Genomic DNA, 14,324 nt, shown 5'->3' with positions numbered 1-14,324 from the left:
ACGATCCCGCCGACGGAAATCACTGCCCATATGGAGGAGGGGTCGCTGTTCAGCACCATATTCAGCAACGTTGGCAGCTCCATCAACGACGGTGATGAAACCGATTGTTTTCATTGACGTAATGCAGTGGTGGTCTCCCCGCAAAGAGCTGCTCTCCGCCCACTACAAGATGGACTGCGACTACTTGGAAGCGCCAGCGATGTCAACTCCCTGCGAACGCGCGAATAGCGGAGCTGGGCAGGAGTTCACATGCGTTCGGCAGTCGCTGTCGTCGACACTCTTCATCCAGCACTCATGGATCGCGGCCGGCTGCCTGAAGGTCCCATCTAACTGGACCGGAGCGGTGCAGGATCTTATTGCGCGTCATTCGTCCGAGGTTGACGGCATTGACGAACTTGATCAGGTTGTTGATGAGATCGTCATCGACCAAGACGACTGGGACGAGGAGGTTATGGAGGATGGTGTCATCGACAGCCTCAACGCCCGATTCGATAGTATTCTATACGAATAAAGTGCTCTCCCTCGCATTTGCCTGTTATAAACCTTTTTCATGTGTAGTACCTCAGTAATTACCCTGTAATCGGGTAATTTGTATGGAGTAAGGGTAAAAGGTAGGGTACAGGTAGGCTCGTTGCTTTCAAAATTTTACCTTACCTTGCTGCGGACTACGCCACGAGGTTGAAAATCGCTGCCTGGTGCTAGATGAGGGCAGAAAATCTATTCCACCTCTTCATATGTCTGCTGTAGTGTGGCACGCTAACTCTCAGGGATGGTACAGAAGGCCGTCAGCACTCCGTTGTCGAGCACCGTAGGTAGCGCTCGAAGGGCCTCCTCTTCGCTCCATCCACTGACCTTGACCGTGGCCTCAAATCTCTAGAAGAATGCTGCCCAGTCGCCTCCGGTGGCCAAGAATTATTTTGAAGGTCCCAGCCTGCGTATTCGCTCTGTCGAAGCTCGGGTTGGTTCAGCGAGAGTCTGTGGTGGTTGCTCGTGCGATACATCACCAGCTTGCGGCACCGCTGGAAGCAGCCCCTGCGTGATCGAGGTGGTTGGGGTCCGCGGTGCAGCTCATGACGGCGGCAGGGCAGGTTGATCGGCTCTGGCTTGCTGCGCTGTGAGGGGCGGCGGCGGCTCCTGCTCTGGTGTCTAAGTCCGCTGAGCTGTGAGGGGAGGCGACAGCTCCATCTCCAGAATCCCGACTCTCCGTCTCCGGCCTGGCGATGTCGGCTCATCGCTCTGCGGGGATTAGCGGCTGCCCCGGTTCGGCGACGTCGGCTCCTCAGACTGCGGGGATCGGCGGCTGCTGAGGTCATGCAGCATCGGCTCCTTCCCCTTCCCTCTCCTCAATGATCGTTGTTAACAGAAGACCAATTGACGAGGTAAGGTGGTGCAGTCTTTCAGCCAGCTTCTTCCAGCCATCCTGGGAGCTCTCCTGGTTTGGCGGTTCTCGTTCTCCAGTCCGTGGCAGGGTCTCCACCTCTTTCGGGAACGTAGCTGCCACTGGGGTCCGGCTCCCGCTGGGTTCTGTGTCTCGGGGACCCGGGGCGCTTAGAGACGACGCCTCTTCTTCCACTTGAGATCCTCTTCGGGTTTTTTTACGGGATACCGTAGACAGAAACCCACCGCTGCCACCAGTGTAAAGAAGCTCCTGCGAGACGTCCATTTTGTGTAAGTAGAATCTTTATTTCTAAGGTCAACGTAATTACAACTTCGAGTATAATAACAACTTCGCTCAGAATTTGTACTGCTATCAATCACCTAGTCACCCTGCGATCAATCAGCCCCCGATGTCGTCCACCTTGTTCGTTGATAGTCGCCGGGCAAGCTCCCAGACCGCGGGCCCTGCCCCGATTGGACAGTCTATACAGTACCTTCCGGACAGCTTTTCCTAATTATCTCAAAGTGTACCCTCAAGCACTTTCTCTTTCAGTGCCCTACACAGGTAAAACCTATTGGGTAAATAAATGCAAATTTTCAATGGGGTCCTGGTTACACCATAGAAACATGGTTACAAAAAGAATACGTGACCAAAACAATCAAAAACATTTGTACATGGTCAAGTACCGAATGGTAAAATCGTGCATATAAATGGCACAACTAGCATAAAAATACAAGGCTAATAAATTGCATTACAAGCAAAAATACATAACTTCAAGTCACATTAAATAAAACCTGAAGTTCAAAAACTATTTTAAGTAGGACAAAGATGGTGAGGTTTTGATCCGAAACAGTTTCGCTCGGTTATCCAGGGACTATCGTCTTCGATTGTTGTTGTTTTGCTGCCTTACCCAAAGCTTGCATTTGACCTTGGCAAAATCTGCAGCAATTCATCCACAAGCGCAATTCATACTTTCATGCTTTTATTTATGCTAGTTTTTTTGTGACAACTTCCTTAACTTGCTGACCCGCCCCTACTGGACATATATGAGAAATATATATCTTAATAGCTTCTCAGATTCCTCCCGTAAAATGAAAGATTGTGATTCTGATTTGAGACTGCCACACAAGGAGGAGTTACCGACGCTAGAGACTGAAGGCGGATCGTTATTTTGCTGCAAAAATTTCCACATAAGCCACTTTGTTGAGCTATCATTTGTGGCCAGATCGTTTCTGAAAAATAAGCTAATAGCTCAGTGGGCTTTACCGTAAGACTAAACACATTCCTGCGGAGGGAGCTGGTAGGAACGTTGGGTTGCTCGGTCAATGGCCAGGGTCAACGGCGGCGTGGTGTATTCCGCAAATATGCCCGACTGTGAGGGCGGGCACAAGCCGGATTGAGTAGGTTAAACGTTGAGTTTTATAAGGGCACCACGGGGTGACCAGCCCCTCCCCACCCAGCGCCACCCCTTCCACCCCCCACCCAGCCCCACCCTCCCCACCTAGCCCCTCCTCACCCTGCGCCACCCCTCCCACCCTCCCCACCCAGCCCCTTCCCACCCTCCCCACCCAGCCCAGCCCCTCCCCAACCAGCCCCTCCCCACCCTGCCCCACCCAGCCCCTCCCCTCCCCATCCAGCCCCTCCCTCCCCACCCAGCCCCTCCCTGCACGACGGACGGACACAATAATCCCTTGTGGGCTGGTGTAACCAGGTGGTTCCTACCAGTATTATCTACTCTATCTGGCCTATGTCCTTTCAAGAAGGGCCATTTCCCAAAACGTCGCCGATTATATAATTTTTCTTTTAATACCACGGTGTTATTGATGAATGTGTTGAGCTTATATCCAGTATCTGGTAATGTCGTGGCATTTTTGAGTTTTACATATACACTGGACGGTACTACAGTGGCATTGTATAACTGCGGTCAAACTGGAAAATTGCGTAAACACGCGACAGGGTGTTGATGTGTAGACGTATGGACCAATGGAAATGCCTTTTGCTTGGTGGTTAAGTCACAGTTTACGTAAAAGGGAATGGAATAAATTAGTATTGCATCGTAATCGCCCTTCGGCCATTGGAAGATGGGCCCCTTTTAAATGCCTCTTCTCGAAAACAAAATGGGAATCGATTCCTTTGCGATTTTTCCGTTAATCTAAATCGATTCCTTCCGCGGGCGACTCAGCGCGGATCTTTCACGTTTCGCCAAAGCAATCGGATCGGCGAAGGAATCGCTGAATCGAATTGCATCTTGGATAGATCGAGCGGCTTGCAAGAGGGGGGCTACGTTTCAGATGCTTGTTGGGGCTTTTTGTTCGCGTTACTAAATAAGCGAGCGCGCTTTGTGAAGCCGTCTCAGCCTCCGTGTTGATTTAATTGCATATCTCAAGGTACCAGCATTGTCCCAGTCGCAATCGTTGTGTGTGTTGTGGTGGGGGTCTTCTCTTGCACGCTACTCCTTAGCATTCTGCTGTGCGTGATGAGTGATTATTCCCCGTGGAGATGCCATCGGCCGAAACGTCGCTCGTTACACCACACGATGTCCTTTTTAGGGCCGCGGTGTTACGAGCGAATGTGTTGAGTGTCTGTTGTTTGTGCTCGTCCGCCGACTGCAAACGCAGTCATTGTTGATGGTTGCTTATGCACGACGTCGTGCTCTTTGGTATGTGGTGTGGGGGGGTGGTGGGTTGAGCCTTTTCGCTCAGTGGAGTGGGGATAGTGCGGTGCTCTAACCACAGCGCCACCACTCCGACCCCGATGCAAGTTGTACGCGTCCGAGTTTTGAGTTTGAATGCGAATTTTCGTGGGTTGGATTTGATCAATTCCACATTTGGGCCGTGTCAATTCGCGACCGAGTAAGGTGAGTGATCTGGTCTATTCAGCCCAGGGTCAGGTTATTGTTGTACTGAATTTCTATGCTCCCATGTACTCCGCTTTTACTAACCAGTACTGACCAGCGTGGTGAAGTATGTGAAAAAATAACCCCCCACGACCTACACATCCAGCAGTGGAGGTCAGGTAATTCAGCACAGGGTTAGCTCATTAATTTCAGGGTCCGGTGTTACACGGTTGGGTCATGTTAATTATCCCACTATCAGGTGATTAATCCCAGGGTCTGGTCATTCATCCCAGGAGTCAATCAATGCATATTCGGGTCAGCTCATTAACCAGAATCACTTGTAGTTGTTGATCTGCACCTACATCAAGAAGACTTGAACTTCATAATACATCCAACACAGAAATAGAGTCCAAAAAACACGTACATTTTTTTACTTAACTCGATGTGTAACAATGTTGGAAGTTTTTTTTATATATATTTCAACTCTTAATGTGTTTTGCATATCGTGCCCCAGATTCAGAGTTCTATCTGCTCACTGCCACGATGGCCACCACCAGCAAGCAACCAGCCAAGAAGACACAGCCAGAGCTGTCTCATTTTGGAGCACTCCCAGAGACCAGTGGAGGACCTCCGAGCAAGAAGCCCAAATTCGAGGCTACGAGCAAGGAATTTGATGCGGCCACCACCGCTGCACCCACAGGTACGATTACTGAGCAACCTTCATTGTGCCATTCAATGCTTTCACTGAATGAAGTTCACATAAAGTTGCGTTTTTAACCAACCCGAAAGCCATTCTATTTATGGAACCTCTATTTTATTTGGGGATTCCTCCATATCAACTGCTGTGGCCATGATAACATCTTGGTTGATAATTGTTTTTTTTTACCCTTTTATCTGGCAACAAAACTGACACCTTTTTTACAAGGAGTCATGTTTGCATAGACCACAATACCTGCAGTCATAATGCAAACAAAAAACATAACTCTGATAATGTATGCACTGTCCTTGAAGTTGATTGGTCCACACCCGAGACAGCTTTCCTTAGAGCCTAGTCTCACAGAGTGTTGGACCAGATGACGCCAAAAGGCGGCAAATGAGGTTCCAATGGTGTAAACATCTTGGTTCTTACTCTTTGGTTCTTTCGGTAAAGTCACATAGAAAGAAAATAAATTAAATAATAATAGCATACGACGTTTCGAATGCAACACAAGCAATCATCATCAGGTACAAATGAAAGAGAAAACAAACATAGTAAACGTAGAAATATAATGCAATACAACACAGCGAGTCGGCTAACATAACAGTCAACACCCTACCTGGTTGATTACGTTCTTCCAAAGATTGCTAAATTTGAGATAGAGACAACACAGACACACATAGACAGACACACAAGCAGAGAGAGATAACACAGAGACACAGAGAGAGACACACACACATAGGCACACGGAGGTTCTTGATTCCTATATAATCTTACAATGGCACCTACGATTAGCACGGTTGGCTACGTACGGTGCGAAAGAAGTTCAACATACATCATCACGTACATCCACGTGTCTTCAGATTGCACCGCATGTTATTGGGAATTATCGTCGTCCAACGTTTCGCTCCATGTGCTTCACATATTGGGAGCTTCTTTATTCAGTTCCTCGAGAAGATCCAAGCACGTGGAGCAATGCGCGTCGACATCATGCTGAATAACAGGGTTTCTACAACACCACGACAAAAACCTATGCAGCAGCATTGCCAGCGAAGGCGTCATAAACGGAGATTATTGTACACTGCAGTGTGCACACAAACATGTAAAGCACATGAAAATTGACACGACACGCGGATTTGAAACAAACATATATGTGTATTATAAGTGGATGTTATGCGTGTGTGCTTACACCTATAACAATAGCCGCCATTCACGACTATGTGGCGGTGACGTCACCACACATGTTCATACTCACATGTTGCTTGCATCCACGTACAACCCCCTTCTAATAAATACATGCAATCGAAACATTCTGGTACCAGTGTACATCTACAAGCGTTTTTGTATTATTTTTATAAGTTAATAGAGCTTGACATCTGGTATTGGTAGATTGTGAATGAAGTTTTTTTTGCAATTGGTTTTGAAGTTTTGTTTTTTAAATGTGAAGTGTACCCAAAATAAACTCCTTAAAAAAAGTTTTTCAAAAAACACAACTTCGTTTAACTCACGGTCGAGAAGTACGTCAATGATGCGGCACCTGCTCCCACATCAACGCTTACTTGAATTAATTGGTTATTTTAGAAATGAATCTTCAATGTACAACTTTTGTTTGTGTGGAGTGAGGGTGCCGGTAACTTACACGAAGCAGGCGGGCCTGAGACGACACGTGGCGCCTGCTTCTTGGGCGAGGCGATTCGAGAGTTTAGGGACCGCGGCGTTTTTGACCGACACAAAAAAACTAAATGTTAATTGCTTAAAATGAGCCGATTAATTGATGCTGATTTTGATACAGGCATGTATTGTCACCGGATCTGAGTACGTGTGCAAAATGTGGAATTGATTGGACAACAGGAAATAGACTAACTTTTGATGACAAGATTTGACCTCCACACAGGAGTCAAGTTAAGTAAAACCGTTGAAAAATGGATGGACGTGATATTTCTTTACAATAAGTATCATACGGGCTCATTTAATGAGCAAAATTTCAGCAATTAAAAATGCATTGATGAGACGATTGCACATCTCTCGAGAGTATCACCCCAATTAACCATTTGACTTGTCTTGTTTAGTCTTGTCCAACAGTCTTTTCTACCATGACTTGCCAGAAATAAAATGCAATTTTTAACAGTCACTGGGGGATAATGTGATAGCCAATTATACTTTGATCTATTATTGTGTGCAAGTGTGAAGGTGGTGTGATATGATTTTTTTTACTGGAACCAGGGATGCAATGGACTGACATGAACCTGGGGTGAATGTTTCAGCTGAACTAACTTTGAAAGTGAGTGAACTAATGTGACCGGAAACAATGTCCAAGGCCACCTAAGTGCACTGGGAATGTGGCAACCATTAGTCGGTGTACTTTGAGCAATAGCACCTCTCTTGCAATAGCTCTTTACAGCACATAAGATTAGCCTATTATATGCTTTTTAAGGCAGCATTATTGACAATATATTTCTTCCTGCCTCAGCAGTCTGCCTGCTGTATTTATTCACGTGAAGACGGTCGCTTGTGTTGCGATCGAAACGGAGTGATTTTTATTATTATTTAATAATTTTTCTATCTACATGACTTTACCGAAAGACTCAAAGAGTAAGAGTATTATAATTGGTTCTTTACCCTTCTATCTGGCAACAAAACTGACACCTTTTTACAAGGAGTCATGTTTGCATAGACCGCAATACCTGCAGTCATAATACAAACAAAAGAACATAACTCTGATAATGTGCACTGTCCTTAAAGTTGATTGATCCACACCCGAGACAGCTTTCCTTAGAGCCTAGTCTCATATGGGTTGGACCAGATGACGCCAAAAGGCGCACAACTCAAAGACAATGCACCATCAGAGTATGAGAGCTCGGGGCAAGCATCTACACTATGGGAACCTCATTTGCCAGTAAAAATATGATAATTGGTTCTTTACCCTTCTATCTGGCAACAAAACTGACACCTTTTTACAAGGAGTCATGTTTGCATAGACCGCAATACCTGCAGTCATAATATAAACAAAAGAACATAACTCTGATAATGTGCACTGTCCTTAAAGTTGATTGATCCACACCCGAGACAGCTTTCCTTAGAGCCTAGTCTCATATGGGTTGGACCAGATGACGCCAAAAGGCGCACAACTCAAAGACAATGCACCATCAGAGTATGGTGCACAACTCAAAGACAATGCACCATCAGAGTATGGTGCATTGTCTTTGAGTTGTGCGCCTTTTGGCGTCATCTGGTCCAACCCATATGAGACTAGGCTCTAAGGAAAGCTGTCTCGGGTGTGGATCAATCAACTTTAAGGACAGTGCACATTATCAGAGTTATGTTCTTTTGTTTGTATTATGACTGCAGGTATTGCGGTCTATGCAAACATGACTCCTTGTAAAAAGGTGTCAGTTTTGTTGCCAGATAGAAGGGTAAAGAACCAATTATCATATTTTTACTGGCAAATGAGGTTCCCATAGTAAGAGTATTATTGACAATGTAGATTTGTATTTATGCTTGTGCACTCCTTACAATATAGTTTAACCAAATAATTTGTCCTAAATATGATTAATTGACATGTTTAAAATGAGCCACGTAAGAAAAAGGTTAATTAAACTTCATACACACCTTAATAAATGCATTTAAGACACTAATTTCCGACTTGACAATGGGAAATTACGTGCTTATCACGACTTAGATTGTGTTTAAAAATGCCTTCGTGTTGGTGAATGTGGTAGGAAGTGGAAATTTTGAAGAGCAGATTTCCAAAACCCGTGCAGCTTTGGCTTCATCTGTATTGGAGTTCCGCTTCAACAAGAAGCGGGTACGAGCTGTGTCTAATACTGATGCTACGGCACCGAATGCAAGTGGCATCTTATACTGGATGTCACGTGACCAGCGTGTTCAAGGTATGTCCTTTAGGCTTGCTTACCTTTTACAGTACTTCAAAATGCATTTAATTAAATGGGTCATAATGCCAATAATTTGTTGACCAATATCAAGTATATTCATTACAACTGTTTACATTAAAATAAATGTTGGTTTTGTAAGTTACATTTGAATTTAAATATTTGGACGTGACATGCACAAGGCTGCAGATGAATTGTCTAACTGCATGTTCAGGAAGCCTAGTTGAGAACTACATATTAACATTTAAGGTATAGTGTCGGCAGGAGTGTACTGAACATGCACAAAAACTCACCATCAATAGTACACTGCTTTACGACAAAGCAATACATTAATAATAATTAAATACATTTAATATTTGCACCATTCTTATAGCAAAAGGCTGTCATGAGGGCACTATTTTTCACGTGTGTAGTCGGCCGGTAGGGGGCGATATTGCTGTCGTAACCCAGTTATATGTACAGCAATATCAAGTACGATCCCTCTGATTCTTCAGGGAGAAGTTGTTTTAAGTAAAGACCCTCTTCACTTGCCCAAAATGTGATTTTCTGTTATGATACACTGAATGATGGATGTGAAGGCGTTTGTTTTTTAACAAAGAACCTTTCATCCTCTCGCGAAGACAACTGGGCAATACTCTATGCCCAGCGGCTGGCCCTAAAGCAGAGGCTTCCACTCTACGTCTGCTTTTGTCTGGTGCCCAAGTTTATGGATGCGACTATTCGACACTTTGGCTTCATGCTTCGAGGCCTCCAAGAGGTTGAAAAGGTACGCGCAAGTCATATTAATTTGGCTTATGTATTACGTGTCATTTCATCTGACATTCTCAGTAATGTTAGTTTTTTATGATTAATAAAACTCAACTTTATTTGTGATGCCTATGTTATTTAAACAACATTCGTCTTTTGTAAGTAGACTAATAAACTATACAATTTTGCAATTCAATCGTCACGAATTGGGTTTACGATTCAAGGATCTTTTGTAGTTTTGTACTTTCTCAGTCTCTTTTTCACCGTCTTGTCTCGTCCATACTTTCACATTTTGTCTCCAGTTGCTTAAAGTGGAAATGTGCACAAAATTATTGTGAAAACAAATTAAGATTCTTACATGGACAATTCAATGCACATCATGTGTACAATTATTTATTCTAATAGTTGACTTTCATGAAGTTACATGTGTATGAAAAGGCACTTTCTTTTTCCAGGAGTTCCGCTCCCTCGACATCTCTTTTCACCTCCTGAAAGGCTATGCCAAGGATGTGCTTCCACCGTTCATAATTGAGAAGAATATTGGTGCTGTTGTGACGGACTTCCTTCCTCTGCGTGTGCCCAGGCAGTGGGTGAAAGACTTAAAGAAAGCTCTGCCGAACAATGTACCTTTAGCACAGGCAAGTGTCTACACAATGAACTGTACTGGTTGTACTTTGTAATTGGCACACATTGTTAACTGTACCTTGAAATTCTATTAATATTATTGATTTATCCATGAGTGTCAAGACACTTTTTTCAGTAGGGTTCTGCACCAGGATGTCCTGCCCACCATGTAGCCCTGTACCCTATAACAATCATGGTGAGCACATACCCACCCAAGCACCTTCCCTACGCTCGGCTATGAAGATTACGGTTTTGATTGAGACTGACCTAGTTTTGTGACAAATGTGTGTACACTCTGCAGGTGGATGCACACAACGTGGTGCCGTGCTGGGTCACGTCAGACAAACTAGAATATGGAGCGAGGACGATTCGCAGGAAAATACACGACAAGCTGCCGCAGTTTTTCACTGAATTCCCTCCAGTGATTAAGCACATATTTCCAGCCAAAAGCCTGCCAGAGGTAACTTGCCACATTCAGATAATATTGTCTATATTGACAATCTCATTTTAACTCTTACCAAAGCAGTGGGGGGTTATAATTTGTTATTTTGTGTATATATGTAAACATAATCAGAGCATAATTAATTTTAGTGCAGCCCTGAAATATTCTGCTCATGCCACTGCTGGAAGAGGGTATTTGGCTTACTCTTGCAAACTGACAGAAAGTCTTGGAAGAGGTGGAATACCACACTTTACACCACCACCTGCCGATGGTTTTTAGTATACTCACATTTATATTGCTGGATGGACAGTTGGGGAGGTTTTAAGAAATTTTCACCATTGTTTCTAATTCCATTCCAGAAATTTAACCAGCATTGCTCTGCATTGCTATATTAAAATTACAGTTTTAAAGACGCAGATTGTGAGCCCAATTCTAATAACTGGTCAACAAAAACAAAACATTTTTTTCTGGCCTGGACTTTTGCAGCTGTTTTAGACTAATTTCAGGGTGCTGATTCCAATCTGATCTCAGATTTGCTCTATCACATCTCATTTTTATGCTATCGGCATACCCTATTTTCATTGATTTTACCCGAAATTAACTCGGTCACTTTTGATTGCAAGTTGTTGCGAGTCAGTGACTGCTTTAGTGTTAAAATATGGTGCTGTATTTTTAGGATAGTGTGTTTATATCATTTTATGTAGATATCCACATTTATTTAATATTTTTCTTCTGCAGTTTTTATTGAAAATGCAATATTTGATATCTCAAAAACCTGATGTGATAGACAAAAACTGATGCCAGATTTGGAATCAGCACCCCAAAATTGCATTAAAACCGTTGGAATACCTTATGCCAGAAAAAGTGTGTTGGCCAGTGTAATTAATCAAAGAACCTTTCAACCAATCCCACACTGCTTCGGTCATCTTTATTGGTCGTCCTGAGCCAGGAGTGGATATTCCACTTATTTCTGCAATGCTCTATGTTATAAATAGTCATAGCTTGAATATACTGCTCAGTGCTATGCTCGCGTCGGTGAAAAAAATCTGTTGGGAAATTGTGCGCGGGGGCGTAGCTGCAGCGAGCTTACGTTAAAGCTACGTGCGGTCAGAGGAGTGCGACGGAGCAGCCAAGAGCGTCACGTGCTGCTGTGTTGCAGGAGACAGACTGGGAGGCGGCACGGCAGTCACTGGAGGTCGACAACAGTGTGGGCGAAGTGGCGTGGGCTCAGCCCGGCACGGCAGCGGGACTGGAGATGCTCAACTCCTTTATAAACGAGAGGCTGAAGCTGTTCAGCACAGATCGCAATAACCCCAACAGCAATGCCCTCAGCAATCTCTCACCGTGGATTCACTTTGGTGCGCAGAGCAAGTCCCTCGGCAGCAGACTTAGTGTCATATGCATTAAAGTGAACAACTACATATTTTAGTATCTTTTATGTGGCAGTTTGAACATTTCCCTCCCTCAACTCATATTTAGCAACGAAATGACAGTCATTTTGTCTCGTCGGCCAAATGTCATTATACATTATTGCACAAAGGTGCTTCGAATGCCGCTAAACATTTTCAATAAAATCTTTACAAAAACAAATGTAATTGAAATAAAAAGTATCAAAATAAATAACTTTATGTATTAGTGGTGATGATGTGCAGCTTTCAACATGACTGCTTATTCATAATAAAATGCCTCGTAACATTTTGTGTGTAGGTCAGATCTCCGTTCAGAGGTGTGCTCTTGAGGTCAGTAAATTGAAACCCAAGTACCGCGAGTCTGTTGACATGTACATTGAAGAGGCAATCGTGCGACGGGAACTTGGCGACAACTTCTGCTTCTACAACAAAAATTATGACAATGTAGATGGTGTGTGCACTTCAGCTGTCACTGAAAAATAATTTTACTTTCCATGTATTGCTTCAAATTCTGCATGTACCGTTTCGACGAATTTCAAACTTGTTCACCAACGATTGCGATTTTGTTTAGGGGCATATGACTGGGCTAAAAGGTCCCTGGATGCTCATACACAGGACAAGAGAGAATACATTTATTCTCTGCAGCAACTGGAAGAAGCTAAAACTCACGACCCACTTTGGAATGCAGCCCAGGTACAGTGCAGTGTCTGAATGCCCATTTCTGTTTATTGACACTTTTCTTTAATCCCGGTGCATCTGTAACTGGAGCGTTCCGTTTTGTTTGATGGTAACAGCTGCAGATGGTAGTTGAAGGAAAGATGCATGGCTTCATGCGCATGTACTGGGCGAAGAAAATCCTGGAGTGGACGAGCTCCCCAGAGGAGGCCCTCCGCACTGCAATCTATCTCAACGACCGCTACCAGCTGGATGGAAGCGACCCAAACGGCTACGTTGGTAAATGCAAACACCTAATAGCACTGTGTAGGTTCTATGGTTGCGCTGTTTTTTATCTGATGTCGAGTGGTACCACATGGTATTCGGCATGTCCATTTCTCTCCATGGACCTTTGCCAGTGTGCTATCACTCTGGTATGGACGATGATCAGCTTCATGGTTTCACCACATATTTACAAGTAATGAGCATGTAAGCACACTCGGACGAAGTTCATAAATAACATTGGCCGGCCTAAATCAAACTCCAGTAGCAGCTGCCAAATTTATATAAACGACAGAGAACCTAAGCTGCTCCATTTAGTTAATGTAGCTCCTAAAACATGGAAAGAAATATCACACCAAATGACATGTGACTTACCCTAAAAATATATCAGCTTAGTGCTTTGTGTTGACACTTCCAGCTGTTCAAGTTTGCCTTGTAACAGTTGGCTTGCGCACGTAATTTTCCGTATAAAAGGTACAATAGAATCTGATTACGATGAGCTTACAGCAGCATGGCAGTGACTTGTGTCGTAATACCATTGATGTCTGTTGAACTTCGTTCGCACTGTACGTAGCCAACCATGCTAATCGGAGGTGCGGGATGTGCATTCGTCTGATTTTCGTTTTTCCTAGTATTTAGCACACGTGCTTATAATTTTGCCCAAACCTTTAATACCTGCTATTGCAACTAGAACTTGTATTTGTACATTATGCATGCAAGTGTCTTTTCCTGGCTAGGTTTCGTGCAAGGCAAGTTTAACACATTCGTGATTTTGATGTTCGCTAGGCTGCATGTGGTCCATCTGTGGCACACACGACCAGGGCTGGGCTGAGCGCGCAGTTTACGGCAAGATCAGATACATGAACTACGCAGGCTGCAAACGCAAGTTTGACGTGGGTGCATATGAAAGCCGTTACAGCTCGAAGAAACTGGGCTTTCCAGCAGAGTAAGAGCCCACAGGTATAGAGACGCTGTTGATGAGACACTAACTGAATCGAAAATAGTATTTTAGATAAGTGACAATATCTTAGTTTATCATGGCCTTTACATGTTTACTTTTTACCCTGGTAAAGCGTAAGCTTTTTTATAACTATCACAACATGTTGATGTGCATGGTTTGTGTACAACTCATAATATATTATTTTGTGTACGCTTTTAGAACATTAAGTGGTTACCACTTTTTAATGTTAGTTTTGTAATATTAAAACAAAATTAGAATGTGAGTGCATGTCGGTTTGCAGTGTTGAAAATAAACATGCACACAGTGCACAGCTTGTATGCTGAAACCGATGTCAAGTTTGATAACATCCCAATACATTATATTGATATGATCACACAGGACGTCATTCGATATTGAATGGAGAC

General features: G+C 43.8%; 1 protein-coding gene across 2 annotated transcripts; it reads left to right on the top strand.

The window, feature by feature from the left end:
• Nucleotides 1-3,600: 3,600 nt before the first annotated feature.
• Nucleotides 3,601-14,245, top strand: LOC144721932 (deoxyribodipyrimidine photo-lyase-like). Of its 2 annotated transcripts, none has more exons than XM_078599892.1 (11): nt 3,601-3,765; nt 4,729-4,914; nt 8,631-8,801; nt 9,422-9,567; nt 10,004-10,186; nt 10,474-10,632; nt 11,774-11,972; nt 12,322-12,474; nt 12,595-12,716; nt 12,818-12,977; nt 13,746-14,245. In XM_078599892.1, exons 2-11 carry the CDS (start codon nt 4,758-4,760, stop codon nt 13,907-13,909), a joined length of 1,614 nt encoding a protein of 537 aa, XP_078456018.1. In that variant the 5' UTR covers nt 3,601-3,765; nt 4,729-4,757; the 3' UTR covers nt 13,910-14,245. The 2 variants fall into 2 exon arrangements, with proteins under 2 accessions (XP_078456018.1, XP_078456019.1); XM_078599893.1 differs by lacking the exon at nt 3,601-3,765 and adding an exon at nt 4,117-4,235.
• Nucleotides 14,246-14,324: the final 79 nt, after the last annotated feature.

Source organism: Lampetra planeri, chromosome 13 (genome assembly GCF_965212315.1).
Source record: "Lampetra planeri chromosome 13, kcLamPlan1.2.h2, whole genome shotgun sequence".
In the NCBI taxonomy this organism is placed as follows: Eukaryota; Metazoa; Chordata; class Hyperoartia; order Petromyzontiformes; family Petromyzontidae; genus Lampetra; species Lampetra planeri.
This window is presented reverse-complemented; position numbering and strand designations above follow the sequence as displayed.

Bases quoted from the DNA above. Each gene is read 5' to 3' on its own strand.
- LOC144721932 (XM_078599892.1), top strand. From the start codon at position 4,758: ATGGCCACCACCAGCAAGCAACCAGCCAAGAAGACACAGCCAGAGCTG. The intron at 9,568-10,003 runs GTACGCGCAAGT...TTCTTTTTCCAG, and splicing joins GCCTCCAAGAGGTTGAAAAG to GAGTTCCGCTCCCTCGACAT. The intron at 10,187-10,473 runs GCAAGTGTCTAC...TACACTCTGCAG, and splicing joins ACAATGTACCTTTAGCACAG to GTGGATGCACACAACGTGGT.